This window comes from Malus sylvestris, chromosome 15 (assembly GCF_916048215.2).
Source record: "Malus sylvestris chromosome 15, drMalSylv7.2, whole genome shotgun sequence".
Classification (NCBI taxonomy): Eukaryota; Viridiplantae; Streptophyta; class Magnoliopsida; order Rosales; family Rosaceae; genus Malus; species Malus sylvestris.
In genome coordinates, this window is record NC_062274.1 from 17,334,603 (window position 1) to 17,360,811 (window position 26,209).

Here is a 26,209-nt window from a genome sequence, read left to right on the forward strand (position 1 = left end):
GTATAAGTCAATTCAAACGCACTTAAATAAAACCATTACAAAAGTTAAATATCTAAAATTACTGAATAAATATAGTTCACGAGTAATTCGTATGTATTTAGATTTTGCATGGATGAGAAAAGTAGGTCATTGGACTAAAATTGAAGTTAATGATCCAAATTCTGTGCAACTATTTATTCTTTTGGCAAAGCAACATGCACTAAAAAATAAAAATGAAGTTAAACTAAAAACATTAAAGTAATCGATCCATCCACCACCAAAGGGAGACATCTTCAACCTTTGGAACAAGAATGTTTGCATAGGAGGGGGAAAGGTGCAATGCATGTCTCCATTGAATGTGGAGAATATAGAGGACGTAAGAGATGATGGCACACCGACTTGACTTCCAAGTTTTGAACAACCTACATAGATTTGGAAATATTTTTGCTCACCACCCTTAACTGATGGTGTGCTCAACATTTTATTTATCACCGTTAAATTACTTTGAATTTCAAGATCTGTCTAGTTGATAGATACAAATTTTAAAATTTAAATTTATTCAACGGTGATAAATAAGATGATGAGCAATGAGCATTAAAAGTGGTGAACAAAAATACAGCTTGTAAATTTTTCAAGAACAAGCCTTTCTTGTGTAGAAAAGTGGGCCCAATATTGGACTCAACCAAAATAGCCCAATAGATGGCCCAATAAAAAATTCCAACGGTGGCCCAGTCAGAAAGCCCAGACCAATCTAAAATCTTCTGAAACTAGAATCTTCCTCTTCTTTCTCGCTCTCAGCCGCCATAAACAGCGAGAAACAGTCACAGACTTCACAGCAGTGACACTGAAACCTCTTCCCTCTCAATCCAATCCCACAGTCGCAATGTCGAAAATCGAAACCTACGAGGACTTCGTCAAAGTTCACGGCCTGCTCCTGGCGGCCTCGGGACTACCGCAGTCCCTCCACCGCCAGCTCTTCCAGAAGCTTCTATCGGAGAGCTTCGACGGCGGGTCCCACTTCCAAATAGAGCCGACGGAAGACGGCCGCCAGCGGCGCCTCGTTTTGACCTCCGACTCCATGCCCGCACACTCCGACGTCTTTCTCGTCGACCACGCCTGGACTTTCCGCCTTTCCGACGCTTACAAACAGGTTCTGTAACTGTAACTGCACTTACTTTTTACACTCTATTTGGCTGCCAAGAAAATTTTGACAAATAAGGAAGAGTTAATTTTCTCGGGGTTTGTTTGGTTTCACAGTTGATGGAAGTTCCGGGATTGGCTGAGAGGATGGCGGCGATAATGTGCGTGGATACCGATTTGAATTCCGATTCGGAGGAGAATTGGGAGAGCAATGGAAAACGCAGCGTTTTGGAGGTGCTGGAAAGTGAAATCACTGAAGCCAGAGGGAATGTGAGGTGGCTGGAGCTTGAAGACCTTGACATGGACGATAAAACGCTGTCGTCTTTGGACTTAGCTGCCAAGTTCCCAGTATTTCATTTCTAAAACCCTACAAAACCCAATTAGTGTTATTTGGAAAATATATTTTTTATATATTAAAGTTTTATTTTTTATGTTTAGGATTTGCTTGCATTGTCTTTGTGTGGAAATAAGCTTGAGAGTGTGGAAGTAGTTGTTCAGGAAGTTACGAAATTCAAAAATCTGAAAGCTTTGTGGCTGGACAATAATCCAGTTGTACAAAATCGGTATGTACATTTTTCAATATGTAGAATGTTGTTACTTTATTGATTTAACTAAACAATTCGTTGCTGAGAGATGTTTTTGTTTTTAATTTAGTGGCGATGAATTGGCGGATAAATTTCTGCGGGAAATGCCAAGTCTTGAAATATATAACTCAAGATTTACCTCCAATTTTGGTGAGTGGGCAGTGGGGTTTTGTGGAGGAGTATACGACAAGGAAAATCCAGGCAGCATTGATCAGCCTGACAACGCGGTGCATCAAGTCACTGATCTTGATCTTTCGAATAGAAGTATTCACAACATATTCAATAAGTTTCAGGTATTTTCTATATCTCCCATTTTTTTCATTACCCATTACTGTTTTTGGTGAATAAATCGATACTTTATTTTGCCATGTAAATAGTAATGGACAATGCAGAATTTTTAGATTCAAAAAACATACTTAGAGGATCAGTCAATCTAGCTGCATTCACCGATGTGGGTACTTTTTTTTTCAGGCATTTTCACCTGCTCAACTTCCATGTCTTTCATACTTGAATCTTCGTGGAAATCCACTAGATGAGACCTCAGCGGGTGACTTGTTACACTTACTCAGGAATTTTCCTTCCTTACAGTCTCTGGAGGTAATACTTTTAGGGATCATTTTTTCTAGCACAGGGGTTCCTTCTTTGACTATAAAATTTAGGATAATTAGAATGTAAACTTATTTTATAGGTGGATATTCCTGGTCCTCTTGGAGAAACCGCTGTACAAATTCTTGAATCTCTTCCTAATGTTTCGGTGCTGAATGGTGTTAATGCATCAAAAGTACTGGAAACTGAAAAGGATGTAGTTGACTCAGCACTTCAACCTCGTCTTCCTGAGTGGTCTGCGGATGAGCCTCTTACTGATCGTGTTATAAGTGCAATGTGGCTGTACTTAATGACATATCGACTTGCAGATGAGGAGAAGATAGATGAGACCTCTGTATGGTATGCTTCTCAATCCCAACGAAAACTGTGATTCATACATTTGAATATATCAATGAACAAAGCGGTAGATTATTAAAGTAGAAAAGCATAGTTATAGTGGACCACTGCATATTGCTGCACTTTGGTTCTGTTCGTCAGTAGTTTGTTGTATCTTCTCGGTAATTGGGATCACTATCTTCGTACAAAATAAATAAATTGCATATAATAATCAATTGTCACATTTAACTGATGATGCTTTGCTTTGGAGTTCTTTGCAGGTATGTGATGGATGAGCTTGGTTCAGCTTTGCGGCATAGTGATGAGCCAAATTTCAGAGTGGCTCCTTTTCTGTTCATGCCAGAGGGGACACTAGCATCCGCTGTGAGGTTGTAATTTTATCCTTTCATTTGCTTTTCTGCTTTTGTTACCAATTCTCCTCGTCTTCTGTACATGAACTCAGAATGCACTTTATAATGTACTGTGGAAATTTTATTCTTGTTGATTATGTGGCGAAATTGGAAATTTGAAAGGTAGATGCAGAAACCTGGGTTCTTTGAAGTATGAATTAGTTGACTGTAATCCTTTTTGTCCTTCACAAAGGCCCATGGAAATGTTATACACATAGTTTGTACTGATACATTTTTGCCTTTGATGTAATTTGTTTTGAGAAACTACCACTGTAACTAACATTAATGTTGCTTGTATTGATTTCAGCTTCACTATATTATGGCCAATTCAAAATGTTCAAAAAGGTTATGAGTGCACACGTGATTATCTTTTTGGTATTGGAGAAGACAAACAACGTTCTGCTAGACTGACAGCTTGGTTTCATACACCAGAGAATTATTTCATTCGAGTATGGTTACCTGTTAAAACATTAAGATTTGGTTGTAGCTATACTCCATTTTTCTCAAATTGTTTGTTGAAATCATTATATGAATTCCCACTAATCTTTGCAGGAGTATGAAAAGCACCGGATGAGCTTGAAATCAAAAAATTTACCCTCTCAGTCATCAGAGCCCTGTCCGGCAAGAAGCCTGCTTCGTAGTGAAACATCAGCTTTACGTGTGTACACTGATATACCTCAAGTAGAAGAACTTTTGACTCGTCCTGAGTTTGTAATCAGTACGTACTGCCATTCAGATTTGCATAACTTTGAGATTAAGTTTCCTTTTTGAATATTTTGAATATTTTATTTATGTTGCCATGATCTGATCTCTCCTTCTCCCTCTGTGTGTGTTCTGGTTGGTGCTTACAGCCACTGATCTGAAGGATGCCGATATCATATGGACGGGTACACAGGTAGATGAGGATATGAAGAAGGCTACTGGAATAACAGAAAGTCAGTACGTAAATCAATTCCCTTTTGAGGCTTGTATTGTGATGAAACATCATTTGGCAGAGACTATTCAAAAGGTAAAAACAAATTCACATTGCAATCAAATTCTCATGTTAGTTCTATTTTCGTAATCCGCCTGTCTGTCACAAGCAGTTAACATATCTTAGTCCTCTCCCTTCAACTTCATCCGCTTGCTTATTAAATTGTTTACCAAAAGTCAAGCACCATGATTTTTTCTTTACCCCCCTATATGAGGTTAATTACCTCCATCTTTTTCTCCTATGAACAGGCACATGGATTTCCTGAATGGCTGCAGCCTACCTATAATCTTGAAACACATCTATCTCAACTTATTGGTGATTATTGTGTACGTAAGCGAGATGGACTTAACAATCTATGGATCTTAAAACCTTGGAATATGGCACGAACTATAGATACAACTGTCACTAGTAATATATCTGCTATTATCCGGCTCATGGAAACTGGACCAAAGATATGTCAGAAGTATATTGAGCACCCTGCTTTGTTCCAAGGGAGAAAGTTTGATATCCGCTACCTAGTTTTAGTTCGGAGTATGAACCCTCTGGAAATCTTTCTTGCGGACACTTTCTGGGTATGCACACTGTCTGTGTTGAGTAGATTCTATCTCATTGCCAATTATATGAATGTGATATTTATACCTTCTCTGGTGTTGATGTGAAGAACATCTCTTCAGGTCTTTGTCTTCCGGATTTCTTTTTCAACTAATATTTTAATCTCCATTTCAGGTTAGATTGGCAAACAACCAATATTCTTTAGACAAGCACAGTTTATTTGAATATGAGACTCACTTTACTGTGATGGTATGTTCCGAACACCATGCAATAGCATCAGGATCCTACTTTGGTTCTTTTAATTATTCGATAGACATATATGTTTCTACACTCCGTAATCACATTCATATGGCTTCCAGAACTACCGCGGGACATTGAATCACAAGAACACATCGGAATTTGTGAGGGAATTTGAACAGGAGCACAAAGGTGTGAAGCGTCCAGTTTGTTTTCATTTTCTTGATTTCACCCTCAAGAGAAAGGGTTTTCAACTTTTTAGCACGCCAAGCATGCTCGACTAAATTTTTACGTGTTTTATTGTGTTTGATGTAGTTAACTGGTTGGATATTCATTCGCGGGTGACGAAGATGATACGATCAGTTTTTGAGGCAGCTGCACAAGTACATCCAGAGATGCATAGTCCAACATCGAGGGCCATGTATGGGGTAGATGTCATGCTTGATAGTTGTTTCCAGCCAAAGTTACTGGAGGTTTGTATTGGAAGCAAACACACATTCTTGGATTTTAGTATCAAGTGTACAAAAGTTTTCGAAATCCACACTTTCCTGCTAACAAAAATATCACTTATGCGAACATAATGTAATTTGAACTGTTTTGTAGGTGACCTATTGTCCGGACTGCGGAAGGGCATGCAAATACGATATGAACTCTATCGTCGGAGACCAGGAATTAATTAGAGCTCGCAACTTTTACAACTATGTTTTCGGTTGTCTCTTTTTGAACGAAACCACTCATGTTAGCCCCTTGTAGTTTTAGGTCATCAAGCCATAAGTTATTCCCTACTGTGTTGTATTACGGATGATCAATTTCTTCCTCGTTTCCTGCTGGTTTGCTATAGATGATGGTTGCGTGGTGGTGATACTCGAAAGTAATTCTGCGAGCCCGTCTCAGATATCGTTCAATTTTGAGTGAAATCGGTGACGATAGACTTCTTTCTCCACAAATGTTCTGTACATGTGCGATGCTTCATGTCTATTTCTCCTCTTAGATTTCCTCTTCCAAACTAGGGTTAACGAAAGCAAAGAGAATTACAACTATGGACATTGTCTATAAACAGTGAAGAAGCAGAAGCTCAAAAGCTACTTGCTTGGTTCAGCTGACGATTGTGATTGACTTCTGAGCGTCGGAATCTTCTTTTGTAGTTCAAGATTGGAGATCCGCTCCGCCTCCAGTGCTCGTTCAAGCTTTAATTTCATAAATTACAAAATCTGTCAGCAGAAGTTCTCACAGGGAAGAATACGGATGCCCCAACTACATTGACTAAGTAGGACGATAATACCTTTGCTGCTCGGGTACTCCATTCTCCTAAAATGGCTCTCAATCTTTCGTTTTCCTCTACGTACTGTTCGAGTATTACAATTACGGTGGTTAGGAAACGAGAAAAAGTAAACAACAACAAAACTTTTTTCCACTAAGTGGGGTCGGCGAGAAAAAGTAAAAAAAAAAAAAAACAAAAATCTATAAAATACAAATCATAGTGACAACAATACAGTATGAAACCTGATTGTTGGTGGTCCGGACTTGCTGGATTTCGGAATCCCTCTCAGCTATCAAAGACCGAGCCAGCCTGAGCTCAGACTGCAACTGATTCATCTGCAATGTAAATACATCTCTCAGTCACCTCCCAATGTCAATTATGCGATGTAGAAGAGGGCAGCAAATGAAACATTGAAAGGGTCCGTTCAGAAGATATCAGCAACATTAATGAGGTAATTGCATAACACTAACATTTTTTCATAAAGAATCAAGAGCAAACCAGGCATTACCTCGGCGGAAAGCGTCCGTAATTCCTGATCACGAGCTGCCAACAGATGGGCAAGGTCAACCTGCAAAGACAGACATCGGTAAGCATTGTTCTGACCATTTCCATATTCCACAAAGAATGAAACAAGTTCAGTGCTCAAATTACTTTGGCAGTTTATGCCCACGTTTGAATCACTTAAAGAGTTTTGTATATTCTATAGAATACGAAACTAATAGTAACTAATTACCTGAGGTGTGCTCCCATCATTAGTCCCTTCGTATTTACTTAAGCATTCTTGTAACCGAAGGATCTGTGATAAACACTTGTATAGAATAAAATAAGATTGTTGATTTGAAGAAATTTAATATGCAGCATGGACCACCTAACTATCCATGCTGCACTTCAGTACCAAAATCATTAGTCGAAAACCCCAAGGAGCGGCATGTAATATATTAAGTACAATAGTACACACAAATGTCAAGGTGAAATACCTCTTCACTCAAAAAATGAAGGTTTTCACGCTGATATTGCAACAGAGCCATTTGCTGATCAGAAAGTCGACCAGCATCATGATACCTGTCACAACACATAATGAGTGTTCTTCCATTAGGATGGATGAAATATAGCCGTTTAAGAGACATATCTTAGGTTAGACACTGTTAAAGTTCTTGACACATATACTGGTGATTGATCTCTCTTCCATTTCTGTATATAAAAATACGAAGCAAGATCACCATAAAAAAAAATTGTATGATTACCTCAAACCTTCTAAAGAACTCGAGGGTTGAAGAGGAGAATATAATGACTTTAAGACATCAGGCTGGGAGTTTAATGAGTTATACTGGTGAACATAACCTGAAAACACCAAGATTATCAATAAAGATGCGAGACTACTACAATTTTAAGATTTCATGTTTATGCAGGTGTGCCTGTTAGAGCTCTACTTTGTGCTAGATATGAAAAAGATTCAGGATTAAGCTCACCAATATAGACACTCATAAAGGATGCGGCACATATTGCTTCAATTACCATAATACTCCTGCAGATTTTATGAGTAAAAAAGGTCTGTCACAAGCCAATTCATAAACTAGTTTTCGTATTAATCTTATCCAACCAAAATTATACACAACATGTTGAGCTAGCCCATATTTTGGTCACTTAATAATGTTGTCCAGATTATGTATGCGGAAAAGGGAAAATAAACTATAAAAGAGATAACAGCTACAGATCCTGAATGAGGAATTGATTATGATCGGCATCATAATGTGGTAATTCTTATACCTCAATATTGCTGGGAGAGTAAGGAAACTGATGTGAGGTTTCCAGACCATGACAAGTAACAATGCAGCAGTTCCTAACATTTAATCAAGATACCAGAAACTGAATTATAATAATAATAATGATGATGATAACAGTACTTTTGAGGGAAATTGTAACGGCAGACTCATAGGAAAGAAGCGTGGTTTTTGCAATGATAAAAAATGGAAGCCACCACATTTCAAACGAAAAGAAGAAAAACAGACAACTCAAATACAAATCCACATACCATATGAAGTAGCTGCAAAAGGTAGGCGAACAATATGCTTCAACTTCTGGCTGAAACTATAATAACCCTACAAAACAATTTGCATCTCATTGTTCAAAAATCACGTAAGTTGCCACTTATGAAACAACATGATTTCACCGAATCAAGAACGAAAAGACAAGAGTATACAAGATCTGGATTTCATAGCCGTATCGTTTTATTAAGTTCAGCATTCAATCACTCCCTCTCTACCTATGCAATTCTGAAATGTTGTAGTGTTGGTGGCAATTTTGCACCAACATAACAAAAATTATAGTTCAAAGGATTTATTAGCTACTGGAAAATTTGCATCTGTGCATAATGTGGGTTCCACCCATCTTAGATAAACGAGATCCAAGTAAACTAAAAGGTTACCTGCAATCGAATTTTCTGAACCTGGTACACCAGATACTGCTGAAAAATGCCTGAAAAAAGTTAAAGATTAAATTTTGATCCGAAAACAGGAAAATTTTCTGAATTTGAAGAATGCCCAGATCAAAGAATAAAAAATACCAGTGACTATCAGAAGAAGCACGTTGCAGCTGCAGAGCAATTGGGGAATCAAATCTTCTATGGCCTGGAATATCCACGGAGCCGCAACGGCCACGGAAGCGTAGCCGGCGAGTATGAACAAGTATAAAACGCTTCCGAAGAGGCTTCTCGACTTGCGGTGGCCGAACAGCGGAGCCTCGTGCAAGATATCCAGAAACCTGAAAGGTGGAGACGCAATCAACGGCGGGGTTTTTGGAATCGGGCGGCGGAAAACGATGGCATTGGCAAATAGTGTGTGGGAATTAGAGGGAGATTGAGGAGGAAGACTTACAGTGCGTTGTCCTCCGGCGATGTTGACGGCAGCGAAGCGTGCCTTTCTCTCTCTGTTGACATTTTTAGACACGGATTTTGGGTTCTGTGTATTTGCGAATTGGGATCTCTGCTTTCAAGTTTCAGAGGAGTTCACTCTCAGACTCCCTCAGGGCTTGCTCGTTAATATTTTTTCTGGAAGTTTTCTCCTTTTTTGTATTTATCCTTACAGACAAAATTTACACTTTAACCACCCAAAATTCGATTTCTTTTTTACCATATGAAATTCCGTCTAGTTTTTCATCCACAATTTCGTTAAATGTAAGCATGTGATATGCACGATGACTCTTTTCTAAATGTATACATTTTAATGTATATTGAATTTGAAACGTCCTAGGCGTATGGGAGATTGGAGCAACAGGGAACGTCTAGACGATGTTTTTATTCTTGAACTGCAATGAATAGATCAAGAGGTCGTTCCGCCCATTTCTGTAGAAAGTTGAGAAAAATAATTCAGAAAAAAAATAACATCTTAAACATTTTAGCGAGAGGTACTTGCAAATAGATGTGAACATCCTCGAAAATGGATCTCGTGCAAGTCAAAATAATAACTCTAATTTTCAAGGCAGTCATGTGTTTAGATTTGATTGAACTGTGGATCGAAATTGGGCAAATTTGTCATATACAGCTAATGGATTTTAAACCAGGTGGATATTTGTTTGGTCAACTACCTTGGTTGTGAAGGAACAATAATGAAAAAGTTTATGAGTGATTTGTGCAATTTTCCTGCTAATTAATATTATTTCTTTAAACATAAAAAAAAGGGCTTTGTAATGGGCCCAAAAAAGCCCAAGTATTCAGATGGGGCAATCTTATGTTGACGGGCGGGTGACATAATCTCCAACTCAAAGCCAACACTGCGTCGCTGATCAACCCTAAGGCAGTGACCTCACAACTTCCGAAAGAAATGAACCAATTTCCAGGCTTTCATCTTCTTCCTCCATTTCTGGTTGCTGGGTTTTCCTCCATTTCTTCGTTTTCTTATCTCTCCCATTAATCCCACCGCGAAACGCCCTAAAACCCCGATGAAGCTCCGGTTTGGTGAGCTGACATTTCTGGGTCTTTCTCCATATCCATGAGAACCCAGGATCCGAATCCCAAACCCCATACGACTTCCGGGCGACCCGCGAGAAAATCCGGTCAATCAACCCGAACCCAGAACAGGATTTTCATTGAAAACATCTATGAGAGCAGTGCTGAGCCTAGGGATGGCGCGGCAGTGCAGATGACCGTCCTGTTCTTCAAAGCCCGTCCGACCTTCTGGGTTCGAGCCTCCAAGATCGCCGTTTCCCATTTTCACAACCTCGCCCACGGTGGAGCTCGGCCGCGCCCGCTTCACGACTTTGAGGTAACGTCAAACCCAGAGGCTTGGTTTGTGAAAGTTGTTTGCACTCTGTTTCTTCGCTCGCATTCATTGGATTTGGTTTATCTTAGTAAGAACCTTTCGCCTTCGACTGCTTTCGAGGTTATTAAAAGGTTGAACAATCCGATATTGGGGTTGAAATTCTTTGAGCTCAGTAGGGTTAGTTTGAGTGTTAATCATAGTGTATGGACTTACAATTTTCTTTTGAGGTCTCTGTGTCAAATGGGGCTTCAAGATTCTGCTAAATTGGTGTTTGATTACATGAGGAGTGATGGGCATACGCCCGATGATTCGGCTGTGGAACTCTTGGTGTCGTCGTATGCTCAGATGGGCAAGTTGGATAATGCTGAGAAGTTTCTTGGTGAGGTTCATTGTGATGAGATTAGATTGACGCCTTTCGTATACAATAACTTGTTCAATGTGTTGGTTAAACAGAATAAAGTGGATGAGGCTGTTTGCTTGTTTAGAAAGCATATGGGGTCGCATTGTTGCCCGGATAGCTGGACTTTCAATATTCTAATTCGAGGTCTATGCAGAGTTGGGGAAATTGGTAAGGCTTTTGAGTTGTTCAGTGATATGGGGAGTTTTGGTTGCTACCCCGATATAGTTACGTATAATACACTAATTACTGGACTTTGTAGGACTAACGAGGTAGATAGGGGATGTCAATTACTCAAAGAGGTTCAATCAAGAATCGAACTTTCACCTGATGTTATAACTTTCACGTCAGTCATATCAGGATATTGCAAGTTGGGTAAGATGGAGGAGGCCTCCGTTCTTTTTGATGAGATGATTAATGCTGGAGTTAGACCAACTTCTGTTACTTTCAATGCAATGATTGATGGATTTGGTAAGACTGGCAACATGGGTTCTGCACTTGCCATGCATCAGAAAATGCTCTTTCATGGTTATCGTTCGGATGTTTTTACCTTCACTTCCCTAATTGATGGCCATTGTCGAGCTGGGCAACTGAGTCAGGGATTAAAGCTTTGGCAGGAGATGAATGGGAAAAATGTGTCTCCAAGTGCATATACTTTCTCTGTCCTTATTAACGCTTTGTGCAAGGAGAGTAGACTACATGAAGCACGTGATTTTCTGAGGCAATTAAAGTGGAGTAATGTGGTTCTGAAACCTTTTATGTACAACCCTGTGATAGATGGATTCTGTAAGGCTGGCAATGTTGATGAGGCAAACGCCATTGTGGCCGAGATGGAAGAGAAGAGATGCAGCCCTGATAAAGTGACGTTTACCATTCTCATACTTGGGAATTGTATGAAAGGTAGAATGTCTGAGGCAATTAGCAACTTTAAAAAGATGTTGGCAATTGGTTGTGCCCCAGACAACATCACCGTAAATGCTTTGACATCTTGCCTCATGAAGGCTGGGATGCCTAATGAAGCCCATCACATTAAGCAAATTGCATACAAGGACCTCAATTCGGGCATGTCACCTTCAGGAAGAACTGATCATATGAAAGCAAACGCACAAATTCCAGTGGCTGTTTGATTGAAGCTCTACCACAAAACGGGAGTTGGAGTACTGCTTCCAGTGGTTGGAGGAGGTCCTTCCACACGCAATAGTGGATCAGGCACCAAATGGAGCATGCTCAATTTGTGACACAAATGGGTCGAAAACCAGTAAGTACATTGCACGTGTTCATTTTGAGTTGAGAGCCGAGACTGTATATTTACCTTGCCATAAAAATTTTGCTCAATGATATAATTCCTCAATAGGTTGCCCCTGCACTCGACATGGTTATACTTGTTCATGTTCCGGCGGTTTCAGCCACTATGCATCTAGTAACATGGCAAGGGAAAGGGAGTTGGGAGGGAGCAATTGCAGAACTTCATAAACTCAGCAAATCGCTTCGAATCAAATAGATTTTGTACATACTTGTTCATGTTAGTCACTTCATAAGTGATTTGCTCGTAATCTTTATACGTTGCTGGCTTACCATGATTCGTCAAAGTTATAAAAATCATTCCCACAATCTTTGGTTTACTGCGTTACAGAGAAATCGCTGTGTATGAATTCCATTCCATTTCGTTGATGATAATACTTTTACTGAAACATATACAGTTAGTTGGCCAAATTACACTTTTGGTCCCCGTAGTTGGAACAATTTTCCACTTTAGTCATTTAGTTTGTTTACTTCAATTTTAGTCCCAATCGCTTGCCTCGTTAAAATTGAAGATGGAGATTTTGACATTTCGGCACGCGCATGTCTTGTGCGCAACGACTTTCGAAATTCCGGTGATGGTTTCAAAGAACCCCAACTCAATGCAACTCTCAAATTCTTGAAAACCCAAATTCTGAGATTGCTTGAGAAGCGAGAGATTGCTTGGGAAGAGGGAAGGGTTTTTTTCCATTTAATATTTTTAAATATTTTTAGTTTTTTCAATGTTTCAGTACTTAAATAAAAGTTCGGCTCAAAGTCTTTTTATGAAAGCATACACATGTCATTAACATTTCAGAAAAAAGTGAGTATAAGAACAATTAGGTGGGTTTAGCAGCACTCAATAAATATAATCAAGTTTTTCGCCCCTTCAAAATTTGACCTTGTTGCCATGTTTATTCTCATGAAATGAGTATTGGAATGATCCCAGTATCTAACTTCCCTTGTAGCGCATGAAATGAAATAGTTATTGTGAGTTTTTGAACGTTAGATTATGTAATCTAATACCTGAAAAGTCAAAGGACATGATCAACAAAGAAAGGCTCGTCGATCTCATATCCATTTTTTTCTTTTCGCATCTCGATTTATGACTTCCTCTACTCCAAGTAAACGTGCAACTTTAATTTGAACAAAAGGACCTTTCGTTGCTTATATTACATAGGCCATAAATAATAGTCTTCGTATCTTATTTGTGCATCAAGGCAGAAACAACAGAGTCACCACTAAACGACGGCCCGTTCCTTCACCTTCAAGCTGGAAACCCTAGTACAACACAACATATCCCAGTCCGAAACAACGATGAATTTCGTATTACATATCCACAACCAAGCCCACCGTTTCTTTCGACAGACTTACGCGACAACCGGGTACGATGCACATGTTGCAACACCTGCAATCCAGATCATTGAAATCAATAAGAAGCTACAACTCACTTTCCAGCCAAAAACATATCTCACATTTATTAGTTTAGCAATCCGAAAAACTTACCACACATGTTCTTCCCATACTCCATCTTGAAGTAGCCATTGTCGCCCCAGCTTTCTCCCCAAGAGTTCTTGATGAGCCAGTACGGGACGCCGCCTTCCACTCCGTACCCAACTGCAAGAACTGCATGGTTCACATCCTGCAAACATACACGAGATTAGGATAACATTTTGCTTAATTTTGAAAATACAAATAGATTAAGACAAATCAGAAGTAAAGACTCACCATGGGGCCGGTGCCGCATGTGTCACTGGTGTAAACTCCCGACTTGTAAAAGCGGAAACCATTGATGACCTGAAACGCCACACTGACAGGCCGCACAAATGCAACGGCATGCTTCAATTCTTCTTCAGCACCCTGCATAATTTTGCACATAACAATTACAAGCTGCCCCTTGAAATTTAAAGCATTTCAATTGTCAAAAAGTGCTTATAAGCTCTGCTTTTCAGTCCCGTTAAGCTTACCAGGGTGATATTGACAGAGCCGACGACTTGGACACCAACATTTTCAGCCGAATATTTGCAAACACCGTCGACTCCAACATACGGATAAGCAGCCTCGGTGTCAAGACCGCCATTGTACTTGATGTACTCAAATGCTTGAGATGGCAACCCACCACTGCAGCCGTTATTGTTGAAAGCGCCAGCGCAATCCACAAGCTGCTGCTCAGATAGGGAGATCTGCTTTCCGAAGGCCTGCACATACGCTGCCTCGAGAGCTCCAGTGGTGCTGCATCAGCCATATATTAGTGTTAGACATTCGAAATACACGATAATTAGTATGCCTTAACTTACAATTTGCATCCGGTAATCATCGAAAATACTCAAGCTAGGAAATAAACCTGAATGTCCAGCAAGATCCACAGTGACCTTGATCTTTAACTGGAGTCACTATGCCTTCTTCTTTCCAGTTTTTCTGTACATATACACAAAGGAACAGTCGATATTAACTTCAAAGCGGTAGATCTAGCTAGCTACGCGTTTATTAGTAACTGATCATAATAATTGATGTAATTAATGTGCCGATTTACTGCACAATAGGGGTTTCTCTTACATTTTCCTTTGTCTTAATATAAATTTGCAAAAAATATTGCAGCAGCAAATGACTATTTGATTTAGCGTCACTCAGTCTCCATTTCATTAGAAATATCATGCATTTAAATCTCATGAACGAAAAACCTATTTACCGAGTCAGGGAGAACGGCATCAGTGAGCTTGTGGTTGCCCTTTGTGGTGGCGGAGCAGTTCTGAGCAGCTCCCAACCTGTGCCTTGTGAACTCTTCCCAGCTCCAATCAGCAAACCCTTTGATATATCAATCAATTTAACCCTAGTTAGTAAATTCACCTATTAATGTGTAAGAGATTTTTTTGGAAGTGCTTTTAAAATAACTCAAAGCGCTTTTGGTGAAAATGTTTTCGGAATTAAACTTTTAGCAAAAACACAAGTGAATACTGAAAAAGCAAAGTATTTTTTTGGAAGAACATTGGAACCCAAAAAAATTTCCTGCAAGAGTACTTAACTACAACAAAAAGAAAAGTGAAGTTGTCATTGGGAAAATAGATGGAATGATATTTACATATCTCAATTGCTAAACTAATCAAAATCAAATAGAAATTAACGATATGTCAATTACATATCACATCTACAATTGGAATTAGTAAATTGATCATTTCGGCCAATTTCCCGTCTTTTTTCTCTAAATTTCAACCAGATACTGTTTTTTTTTTCTTTTTCTTTTTCTTTTCAACCAGATACAACAATAACTCAGTTATAATCCAACGCAGAAACAAAATTAATATCTTTTTTATTTAAAAAAATAAAAACAGAGAGAAGACAGAGAAGGAAATGAAAAAGGTTGACGTACGATTGAGAGCAAGAGTGTACGGCAAGCCCTTCTTATTGGTAGATCGAATCAGCTTCTTATTCTCCGAGAAAATCGCATACCGCAGCTTCATCTCCTCCGCGCTCTCGTACTTCTTCCCGTACCTGATCATTCCCAAAAACCAAAGAAAAACAAACTCAGTTAATCGGACGGTGGTGATCTCTGATCAGGAACGAACTACTCCGCGTGGAGCCGGCCAACCCACCTGTGAGCGAAGCGGGCGAAGGAGAGGACGTGGCGGCAGTTGCCGAGGACTTGGACGACTTGCTCCTCCATGTCACGTAGGGAGTCGGACACCAATCGGATTGGGTTGGACTCATCGAAGCTCGATGCTGCCGCGACGCAGCTGATCGCCGCCAGGGCCAAGGCGGCCGACAAGAATAGCGTCAGCCGAGCCATGTTATGTCGGAGGAGCAGATCGACGGAGATTCTGCTGATTGAATATTTGGTGAGGGGGAGGCCACTCTGGTGCTCTGGAATCCACTGATTGGGCTTCTTATTAAAACAACCATAACCAACCAGCAGTTGCCACGTTGCGGTAACGCTTACGTACCTCGTCCAATTTTATACGTATTTTTTTGCTGTAATTTACCTTGGGTTTTACTTTTCATAGGGTCTAGGATTCCGTTATCGATGACGTACGGCGTGACCTCAAGCTTTTTGGGCCGTTTAACATTTTGTAAGTTTGTCGTGTAATGTAAAGCATTTTCCGTCCATAATTTGCAACTTATTATTTTTTTTCCTGATCAATAATCGTGATTCATGATATATGAACTCTAATACTAAATGTGTTCAATATCCAGTTAAGTCTATCTAAACCAATTGATTGAGTGATTGGATTGAGTTCCTAACTTTCAAAACCAACACAATTGGATCAAATGAACTCTAGTTCGACAATATGTCCTATATATTATACAACCAAAACATGTGTTAATTTTAAAATTTGTGATCAATATTATATTTGATTTTAATTGTTTGATATTTCATTTTTTTTCGTTGTTAGAATCGACTATTTTATCCAACTCAATCATTCGGTTGGATTGGTTCAAATTATACGCTCGTATAGTTCTAAGATTGAATTAGATACAATTCAATGTACATAAGATCGGATTTGAATTGATTAAATTTTATTGGTTTCGAATCATGAACACCCCTATAGTAGAGACTCAATGACCATGGGAAAACTATCAATGACCATGGGAAAACTATGTCATACCTTGTTATCCCTAACACTATATGAACTGAATGTACTCATTTGAAGATGTTTCAGTTTGTGGTGATGGCTTTGCCAAGCAACACTGGTCTCAATAATTGAACCAGTTATTTTGTTTTGTTTGTTTTTTGTCATTGCTGGACTCAACCACAATCACCATTTGTCACCTTCAAAGAAAAATCCCTCGAATAGTAGAATGCACTATTTATTTATTTATTCAACGACGGAAAATGTTGCATATAAATTGGAAAAAAAAAAAAAAAAACAGAAGATAGAAAGAGACATGGAACAACACTATGAAAATGATGTTCAACAAAACAAACTAAGAAAAGATGGGTACTAAAAATCGGCATAAATATCATGAAATGAGCTTAAATGGATGACATCAATAGAATTGGTCCCATAAGGAAACCGATATCTAAGATAAGATTCCAAGAAAAAAAAATCTACTTGTATGGTTGGTGATGAATGATAAGGAAAATGTTAATTAGGCTTAAAAGTTGCTCTTTGGTAAAATGGAGTAATTCGAACAATGGAAAGTGGCTAGGCCCAAGCGATTTAATTTAAATGTTTTTCTTATACAGATATTATTGAGGGAGGGGAGCAACTTAGTACTACTGTATAATGATATTCATTTTCACTTGTAAGTGAGAGGTCTTATGTTCGATTTTCGCCAAAAACGAATTTGAACCACATTATTATGGCAAACCCATTATGAGACTTAGTTCACTGTCCATTGTGAGGCTTGGTCTCAACATTTCTAAACATTTCAAACAATTCCTATTGAAAATGTAATATTTGTTTTAGTTGGTGGCTTCGCCACAGTAGTCTACCATTCCGTGAGTCGGGAAGACTTACATAAGCATTTCAGCCTCCCTTAGACACCATCTGTTAAACCCCTATTCAAAATTTGTTAAGTTAACTCAATAGAAGGTCATGAAACCATAGCCTTCACCAACTAACAATTGTCACCACCCCTATTAAGCTATCACCTACAAACCCAACGCAAAGCCACCAACTCCACCCTACAACTCAACCCGCAAACATCGAAAAGAAGGTCATGGAGGTTGCTAAAATAGTATAGACTGCCAAGATGCAGTCACCACTATCTTCACCGCCCACAAGAAAAATTGGAAGCTTTGACGAATGAGGAAATCACATGAGCAGAAATAAGCTTCTTGAAACCCTATCTAAATTCCTCTTTTTTTGTTAGGGACAATACTTGGCTACTTAAAGATGAGTAGGAATTCCTATTCAAAACTCTTAGTGTTTTCATCACTGAGCTTTATGCTTATGATTATAACCGTTCATACTATGAATCACACTGTAAAGATCTATCTCTGAAAAAAAAAAATTAAAACTAAGGTCCTTTAGTTAATCTATTGTAGCAAATACATAGACGATTTGTAATGCTTTTACCATTACCATTAATTTGTTTTTAAACAGTTTGATAACTAAACGACCTTAGTATTAATAGATTTCTTGCAGAGGCAATCTTTATAGGGTGATTTATAATATGAATGGTTCTGATTATAAACACGAAGTTCTATAAATAGACAACAAACAATTTTGAGAAATCTTGAGTAGGGGAGTTCCTACTTATCTTTAAGTAGCCAATTATTGTTCTTTTGTTAGGAGGTTGCCTTTTTTATGTAATTTCAATTTGGATCAATTTTCGATTCAATTCAATACCCGTTATTGAATTCCATATTATATAATCTATGTTTGAAATTTATATTTTAAGGCAACTAATATTAATGTTGACTGTGATATACCCATTTTGGGACAGCCTGTCTCGAAGATATGTATTATTTTATTATCAATGACATGAATTTACTATTTTACCCCCAGTTATGAGCGTTGTGGTGTGTTATTTAGGTAAGTGTTGAAATGGATGGAAAGGAAAGAAAATAAAAAGAAGAAGGGAGGTCACGTGTGTGTGTGTGTGTGTGCGTGCGTGTGGCTGGTAGAAGAAAAAGAAGAAGAAGAGGTTGGGCAAAGCTGCCCAACTAGAGGAAGAGAGCAGGAGCTCTGGGAGAGAAAGGAGAGAGAGCTGGCAAATCAGGAGAAGAGAGAAGTAGAGGATGGCCAACCAGAAAAGGGGAAGGAGGGTAAGGAGGGAGAGAGTGGCGCGGGCGATCGGCTGGATCCCCTTGGCCCGTTCTTGACCCGGTCAGCACCCATACCTATTTTCGATGATTTTCACCCATTTTTCCGGCAAATTGCTTCGAGAAACCTCATGGGAAACACTCTAGGACCCTTCCTCTATCCATTCCATCTCAACTTTGGAGAGTTTTGGCTTTGAAAATGGAGAAAATCGCAAGAAAGGGGTGCGGCGGCTTTGGCTTCTAATCATCCAATCCCGAAGCAATTCCTTTCAATTGTCACCACCCATAACATCCTCTTGAGGTCTAGAACAAAGCCCAAGCAGTGGTGGAGGCGTTGGAACAAGTTTGGAGGTCGAATCGAAGCACACCAAATTCTAGGATCCGCATGGATTTTGGTGAAATTGAAGTGTTTCCAAGACAAATTGGCCTTAGTCACAGGTATGAAAGTTGTTATACTCATTGAGATCTTCAAATCTACAAATTTTGGTAATTTTTAGAAATAGTTGAATTTTCCGGCGAGCCGGGGCGGCCGACCGCCACCCACGGCGGCTGGTGCGGCGGTGCGTGGCTTGAGGGCCGCCAATGCTATTTTTAGACTATATGTGATGTCTTGAATTCAGTTTTGAAAAGTGAATGTCGTAGATTGATTGTTAGAGCCAAAATTCTATAAGATACGTTAATAGGCCATTATATGAATTGACGATCCAACCGTCGGATCGTCACCAAACTTTGATACATAGTAGTACGTAATATTTGAAGAATGTAGAAACTTACGGATCGGGAATTTGATGGACGGATCTTCCCGAATTGGATTTGTAAGTTCATAAAATAAAATGTTAACCGCCACTTAGTTTTGGAAATTGGCGGAGTCCAACCGTCGGATCGTAATGAAATTTTAGTATGTTGTTCTAGAAGCTTAATGTGTATCTTGAGATGTGACGGATCAGAAATCTGAGTTGTAGATCTTCCAGATTGAGTTATTTGGGGTTATGACCCTACCGTCGAACTTAGTCGACGGTTGACCTTTGATTAACGGGTCTCACATTATTCTTGAATGCCCTTGAAGATATGTGTTATGTGAATTACATATTCTATGGATAAGAGTTCTGAGATGTGGTTTGATAACTGTTTTAGGCACCGAGCGTTCGAGACACATATGTTCTGATGTTACGGAGTCGTAGCGCGGACCCCAGGTGAGTGGGCAGTTATTTTTAGTATATATATATACTTGACGTTTTTCCCAGAAAACGTATTTAAAGGAAATGCAATTTAAATGCCATGCCATAAATGCCATGCATATACAATTATGTTTCATGCATGAATTGATATGTGATACCTTATATATATAAATATGGTACTGTGGAGGCACATGTAAGTTCAGGTAAGTTGTGTTTGGTTATGTAAATCATCGATGATGCGATATGTGATTGAGAAGCGATAGCTCATAAACTTGCACCCAGGGTGATTGCGATTTAGCCAGAGAGAGCTGGCACATGCTTGTATATTATGTTACCTCCCGCACCATATGCTTACATTGGATCCAATTAGATGCACAGTCTTGTCGTACAGACCACTATAAGTGGTTCCGACTCGTAGGTGACTAACGTATTATCACACAGCTAGTATTGAGAAAGTAGAATTGAGCATAACTGTATCTCACCCAAGCTTGTCGTACAGACCCTTTTCAGTGGTTCCGACTTATGTGCAGTATATTGCCGTATAGGTCATAGTAGTGACTCCGGCTAGATTGAGTTTGAGCTATGAATTCAGCCATACAGACTACCACAGGGGTTCTGGCTAACGTATTATATTTCTATGAAATCATTCTTACCTGAATTGTTTACTTTGTTATGTCTTGGCATGGCATGCATAAGTTTATGATTATGTGAAGCATGAAATGATTTGATACGTGTTCATATATATTTATGTATATGCTTATATATATTTTCTGGGAAAGTAACCATATACTTGTTTTACAGCGAGAGGTTAGTATATTCAAAGGAAAATAATGTTTTCGTATAAATGTGTTTTACTGACCCACTCAACTTTGTTTTTCACCCCTCCAAGTCTTAGATAGCAGAGTTTGGTGGCCACGAGGACTCCAACGGTGTTCTAACAGAATCAGAAAAAGTAGGATTCATCTTCGGATGTTGTATTTTAGTAATCATCCTACTCGACTGCAACTAGACACTCTTATTGCTTTGAAAGTGTATTTATACACTTAAACTCTCATTGACATCCTTTCTTAATTGGGATTGTTAGTTAATAGGTTTTAAATTGTTAGTATTTCTCTTACTCTTTATCGTTTCCGCGCTGTGCTCATGGCTACGTCACTCTCACGTAACGGCCAACACGTCTTGACTCCGATCGGGGTGTGTCACATTTGGTGGATTTTAAATATAATCTATTTTTGAAAAATTAACTGAAGTTTAATGGATGCGACATTTTCAATAGATTGAGTACTTGTTTAGAATGTTTAAAAATAGTGAAACTAATTTAAAATGACACTAAAAAATTAAAGAGTTTTAGGTACTTAAGTCATTTATAAAATGAAATAACATCTTGGTCATGCATGATGTATCTCAATTAAACATCAATATCAATCTTATATGATATTTTAAGCAATTAACTGGGAAAATTTCAATATTGGTTGGGAAAGGACCAGTGAATGGATTATGACTATACACTACCTTTAACAAGACGTATTCGATCCTCTCACTATTGTCAATACAACACTATTCTCAAGACAACACAAGTAGGGTAATGCTACAAAATTTATAAACGAAATGATGTGTCATCAATAAGAATAAACAAGTTAATCAACACTTAATTAATAATTTAATCATCAACTTTTATGTTATTTAATTTACAAAATTTAGTCTACGCTTGTAGTCTCCCTAGCAATAGCAATATTTCGGCTAGACAAGAAAAAATTTAAATATAATTTGGAAGAGAACTATTTGCACAAATTTACTTCTTTCGAACTCAAATGAATTGTGGGGAAGTGAGAGACAGAAGAGGGTAGATTAATAAGTCAAGATTATTGTAGATTTAAGTTTGTCTAATATAATGAGACAGATAAAAAATTATTAAGACATTTATTTGTAGGAAAAAAAATGGACGAATAAATTTCTACAAAGAAACCCCAAGCCCTAAATTCAACTGTCATATAGTTTCAAATTTGGGATTTTTGGTAGACATGATTTTTGAGGAAGACCCAAAAGATAAACAGTTCGGATCATTGAAATATAGTACGAAGTAGACTCCACAAAAACTTGTCCAAAATTTGTCAGAGATTAGCTCTCATTGTGACAACCCGTCCTAAATTTTACGATTTTATAAAATTTTAAAGGTCGTTATTCATTATTCTATTCATTTATTATGGTTATTGTTATTTTTACTAATTAAGGAGTTATAAAAAATAGGGGAAAATAAAAAGAAGAAAGGAAAAGAGGAAAGTTGCCTGATGGCAGCGAAGTGGAGAGGGAGAGAAAGAGATGGGCACTGCCCAATCAGGAAAGGAGGAGAGTGAGAGTGACAAATGGGAGAGAAGAACCAGGAGGGAAAGGAGGGAGGTGTGGAGCACCCAACCCAGTCGATCAGTGCACCAAAAAACAAAACCAGTTTCGACCCGGTTCTAATTCTGGCTAAATCCCACCATTTTTCCGACGAAAGTCACCCATTATTCACCTGGAAATTATCTCTTGACCTCCCCTCTTCCATTTCCACCCAAAATTAGAAGGAATTTGGTTGAAGTTTGGTGGAAAAACCACCATGGGTGCCGCGGGAAAGGTTACTCGAAATCCACCCATTTGTGAAACGTTTTCCTTTGATTACCACTACCAAAACACTCCCCTAGAACCTAGGAACAAAGCCCAAATAGTAGTGGAGGTGTCAAAGCAAGTTTGGAGGTTGAATCGAATCACACCCAATTCTAGGGTTTCGTACGGTTTTAGCAAAATTGGAGTCTTTCTAGGCCAAATTGGACTTGGCCACAGGTATAAAGTTTACTCTACTCTTTGAGATCTTCAATTTTGTAATTGTTGAGAATTTTTAAAAATAGTTGAATTTTTCGGCGAGTCGGGGCGGCCGACCACCACCTGCGGCGACTCGTGCGGCGGCACGTGGCTTGTGGACCAATGATGTTTTTTTTAAGTACTATTACATGCCCTGGGTTCATAATTGATATCTGTATGACGTAATTTCATTATTTGGGCTTAGTTTCATTTCGACACGTGAATAGGTCAAAATATGAATTGACGATCTGACCGTTGGATCGTCACCAAACTTTAATACATTATAGTGCATAATATTTGAGGATCATAGGAACCTTTGGATCGGAAATCCTACATACGGATCTTCTTGAATTGGATTTGCAAGTTTATAAAATAAATGTTAACCGTCACTTAGTTTTGGGCAATTGACAGAAATCCGATCGTTGGATCGTAATGAAATTTTAGTATGTTATTCTAGAAGCATAATATGAATCTTTGGAAGTTTCAGATTGGATATCTGATATGCGGATCTTCCGGAGTGAGTTTACAGGGTTGTAGACCCAACCATCGATCTTTGATCGATAGTTGACTCTTGGTCAATGGGTCTCAAATTATTCTTGAAGGTCCATGAGGATATGTTTTATGTAAATTAGGTATTCTATCGGTAAGAACTTTGAGACGTGATTTGATACTTGGCCACAAGCGACGATAGTTCGTGATGTCTCGACATTCGTGCGAGGGAGTCGTAGCGCGGACCTAGGGTGAGTAGGTATTTTCTCTTCTATCGTATATATATATATATATATATATAAGATTGATATCTCCTCAAACGTTTATAAATTGAATATTTCATATAATTACTGTCAATGCTTTGAACTAATGCGAACTACGAATGACTTGATCCCTGTTTAGGGTACGTAGGCAGTCTAACAAGAGATTAGATGCAACCATATAATAAATGAGACTAAATAATTGGGACAATAGCCTTGTTTGGGGAATTGAACAATGTGAAGGACATTGGTGGAAAATGTGAGAATTAACCTTATGATTTGGTAGTTAATTGTTGTTCATAAATCAATGTGTGAAGAATCAAGGAATTGAAGTAAGGAAACGTAAGTAATGTTAGTTAATTAAACTAGTGTCTAATTGGGCTTATCACCGATAATTATTTCCGAAAATAAATAGTTTGGAAATGGAACGTTACAGATTATGCATTTCACGCCATGTTATATATATATATATATATATATATATTGAAAATACTATGTTATAGTTGAGTTTTAGATTGCATCATGATATATTCATATGTGTATTACCTGAACCTAATTATTGTGAATGCTTCGAAGTGCCAAATGATGTTGTGGACGCCCAGGTAAGCTTCAGGTGAGTACATGTTGATGATAGTGATGGTAGTGAGTATGTTGATGAGATATTGATTCAGCCGTACAGGTCACGTGAAGTGACTCCGGCTAATATATTGATGAGATATGGATAAGTCATACAGGTCACTATAGGTGACTCCGACTTATATGCTAACCATGATTGATGAGATACGAATAAGTCGTACAGGTCACCATAGGTGACTCCGACTTATGAGTTAGCATATATGTGATGATATATGATGAGATGCTAGCATATATTTATGATGAGATATGTAATGAGATGCTAGTATATATGTGATGATATGTGATGAGATGCTAGCATATATTTATGATGAGATATGTAATGAGATGCTAGTATATATGTGATAAGATGCTTGCATATATTTATGATGAGATATGTAATGAGATGCTAGTATATATGTGATGAGATGCTAGCATATATTTATGACAAGAGATGTGATGAAATGCTAGCATATATATATGATTAGATATGTGATGAGATGCTAGCATATACGTGATGATATATGATGAAATGCTAGCATATATTTATGATGAGATATGTGATGAGATGCTAGCATATATTTATGATGAGATATGTAATGAGATGCTAGCATATATGTGATGATATATGATGAAATGCTAGCATATATTTATGATGAGATATGTGATGAGATGCTATCATATATTTATGATGAGATATGTGATGAGATGCTGGCATATATGTGATGATATATGATGAGATGCTAGCATATATTTATGATGAGATATGTGATGAAATGCTAGCATATATTTATGAGGAGCTATGGATAAGTCGTATAGGTCACTAGAGGTGACTCCGACTTATAAGCTAGCATATGTGATGAATATGCGATAAACTAACATATGTGATGAATATGCGATAAGCTAGCATATGTGATGAATATGTGATGAGCTAGCATATGAGATGAATATGTGATGAGCTAGTATACGTGATGAAATATGTGATGAACTAATATATGTGATGAGATATGGGTAAGTCATACATGTCACCATAGGTGACTCCGAATTGCGTACTAGTATGAGTTATTAATCACACGATTATTTGATATTGCTGACGAGATGCTGTATTGTGGTATATTTATGATATTTGTATGGAAATTATACAGGTGTTGTAGCGAGGGGTTATAATGTTTTATAGGGGTTATATTAAAATTTTATTTACAGGGTCACTCACCTTTATCTTGTCTTCACCCTCCAGGTCTTATTAGCTGAGCTTTTTTATCGTCGAAGATTCAAGGCGATTCTTAGTATGGGAGATTATTTCGAGGGTACGATTCTTAATTCACTTTTCTGTACATGCTTATGCTCTAACGTCACGTGTGAAGTGGGTTTATTCCTGCTCACCGGTGCACTCTGGTATTTAGACACTCTTAGGTTTAAATTTATTCACATTTTTCCACATCATTACACTTTACGGCTTTGTCACCTTCTAGGTGTCAACCAGCACAGCTTGATTCTGAGTCCTAGTGGACATTCCGAGTCGGGGTGTTTATATATATATATATACAAATCTTGTAAACAAATAATTTTCAAGTAACCAAAAAATTGGGAATCACTTGAAATATTGATCCGTTTCTTTTTCTTTTGGTACATGAATTAATTTATGTAGTTCTTCAGTCTAAGATTCGTTTGGTCCGCCAAGCTTTTGTCTAATGTTGGTTTGAAATTAACATATGGTATAGTGACAGGAGAATCTTCATTAATCAATTTATGGGTGCAGTACAAGTTGAAATTTTGGCACCACAAGAATATTCAAAATCCTTCTAATCCTTTTTAATATTGATTATCCTTGCAGAGTGGAGATTTTGTTTTTCTCTTTCTAATTATCGATGATTTTTCTTTAAAAAAATCATTCAAAAGTCACCCTGTTATGTACTTCATAGGAGGAGGGATCAAATACAAAATCTTTATCTTTATCAAGAGAAGAGATGTCATGAATTCTTAAATTCGAAACTCTTTCTCCTTAAATTATATATAGTTTCAAATTCTTCCCATTTCTCTTGTTAATGATATTATTTATTTTTAAAAAGGAGAAGAGATGGCATGGGATGATAAAGGTTTTTTATTTTATTTTCCTGAACCACCTAGAGGAATGAGAG

At 38.1% G+C, this 26,209-nt stretch overlaps 4 protein-coding genes and 1 long non-coding RNA gene across 7 annotated transcripts; 3 read left to right on the forward strand and 2 right to left on the reverse strand.

Moving 5' to 3' along the window:
• The first annotated feature begins 763 nt into the window (after positions 1-763).
• Positions 764-5,671, forward strand: LOC126604712 (uncharacterized). Its single transcript, XM_050272009.1, has 15 exons — positions 764-1,129; positions 1,237-1,467; positions 1,558-1,682; positions 1,774-1,996; positions 2,175-2,300; positions 2,392-2,648; positions 2,906-3,013; positions 3,342-3,483; positions 3,587-3,752; positions 3,886-4,043; positions 4,256-4,579; positions 4,734-4,808; positions 4,919-4,988; positions 5,112-5,269; positions 5,400-5,671. The coding sequence occupies exons 1-15, from the start codon at positions 863-865 to the stop codon at positions 5,547-5,549; spliced, it is 2,580 nt and encodes an 859-aa protein (XP_050127966.1). The 5' UTR covers positions 764-862; the 3' UTR covers positions 5,550-5,671.
• On the reverse strand, positions 5,662-9,113 carry LOC126604717 (protein FIP1-like). 2 transcript variants are annotated; one of them, XM_050272013.1, is made up of 14 exons: positions 8,931-9,113; positions 8,621-8,817; positions 8,483-8,532; positions 8,090-8,156; positions 7,825-7,897; positions 7,527-7,582; positions 7,302-7,398; positions 7,035-7,119; positions 6,791-6,865; positions 6,566-6,625; positions 6,300-6,392; positions 6,079-6,141; positions 5,887-5,983; positions 5,662-5,802 (listed from the first exon to the last, which is right to left on the reverse strand). In XM_050272013.1, the coding sequence occupies exons 1-14, from the start codon at positions 8,990-8,992 to the stop codon at positions 5,687-5,689; spliced, it is 1,191 nt and encodes a 396-aa protein (XP_050127970.1). In that variant the 5' UTR covers positions 8,993-9,113; the 3' UTR covers positions 5,662-5,686. The 2 variants fall into 2 exon arrangements, with proteins under 2 accessions (XP_050127970.1, XP_050127971.1); XM_050272014.1 differs by having other exon boundaries at positions 6,791-6,853; positions 8,931-9,111.
• Positions 9,114-9,807: 694 nt separating this feature from the next.
• On the forward strand, positions 9,808-12,321 carry LOC126604715 (pentatricopeptide repeat-containing protein At2g06000-like). Its single transcript, XM_050272011.1, has 2 exons — positions 9,808-11,968; positions 12,065-12,321. The coding sequence occupies exon 1, from the start codon at positions 10,044-10,046 to the stop codon at positions 11,835-11,837; it is 1,794 nt and encodes a 597-aa protein (XP_050127968.1). The 5' UTR covers positions 9,808-10,043; the 3' UTR covers positions 11,838-11,968; positions 12,065-12,321.
• Positions 12,322-13,107: 786 nt separating this feature from the next.
• On the reverse strand, positions 13,108-15,857 carry LOC126604718 (thiol protease aleurain-like). The gene is made up of 8 exons (XM_050272016.1): positions 15,579-15,857; positions 15,356-15,477; positions 14,678-14,793; positions 14,333-14,406; positions 13,956-14,220; positions 13,717-13,848; positions 13,495-13,630; positions 13,108-13,396 (listed from the first exon to the last, which is right to left on the reverse strand). Exons 1-8 carry the CDS (start codon positions 15,770-15,772, stop codon positions 13,359-13,361), a joined length of 1,077 nt encoding a protein of 358 aa, XP_050127973.1. The 5' UTR covers positions 15,773-15,857; the 3' UTR covers positions 13,108-13,358.
• A 2,644-nt stretch (positions 15,858-18,501) lies between these two features.
• LOC126604727 (uncharacterized) lies at positions 18,502-25,678 on the forward strand. 2 transcript variants are annotated; one of them, XR_007616724.1, is made up of 3 exons: positions 18,502-19,132; positions 19,829-19,887; positions 25,309-25,678. It is a non-coding gene; the product is annotated as an uncharacterized LOC126604727 (long non-coding RNA). The 2 variants fall into 2 exon arrangements; XR_007616723.1 differs by lacking the exon at positions 25,309-25,678 and adding an exon at positions 20,762-20,918.
• Positions 25,679-26,209: the final 531 nt, after the last annotated feature.

Coding starts and splice junctions, on each gene's coding strand:
- LOC126604712 (XM_050272009.1), top strand. CDS start 863: ATGTCGAAAATCGAAACCTACGAGGACTTCGTCAAAGTTCACGGCCTG. Junction 3,484..3,586: donor CAGAGAATTATTTCATTCGA/GTATGGTTACCT, acceptor TAATCTTTGCAG/GAGTATGAAAAGCACCGGAT. Junction 4,989..5,111: donor ATTTGAACAGGAGCACAAAG/GTGTGAAGCGTC, acceptor TGTTTGATGTAG/TTAACTGGTTGGATATTCAT.
- LOC126604717 (XM_050272013.1), bottom strand. CDS start 8,992: ATGTCAACAGAGAGAGAAAGGCACGCTTCGCTGCCGTCAACATCGCCG. Junction 7,583..7,824: donor ACTCTCCCAGCAATATTGAG/GTATAAGAATTA, acceptor TAAAATCTGCAG/GAGTATTATGGTAATTGAAG. Junction 6,626..6,790: donor ATGATGGGAGCACACCTCAG/GTAATTAGTTAC, acceptor CTGTCTTTGCAG/GTTGACCTTGCCCATCTGTT.
- LOC126604718 (XM_050272016.1), bottom strand. CDS start 15,772: ATGGCTCGGCTGACGCTATTCTTGTCGGCCGCCTTGGCCCTGGCGGCG. Junction 13,849..13,955: donor GCTCTGTCAATATCACCCTG/GTAAGCTTAACG, acceptor AAAATTATGCAG/GGTGCTGAAGAAGAATTGAA. Junction 13,631..13,716: donor CATGCGGCACCGGCCCCATG/GTGAGTCTTTAC, acceptor GTATGTTTGCAG/GATGTGAACCATGCAGTTCT.
- LOC126604715 (XM_050272011.1), top strand. CDS start 10,044: ATGAGAACCCAGGATCCGAATCCCAAACCCCATACGACTTCCGGGCGA.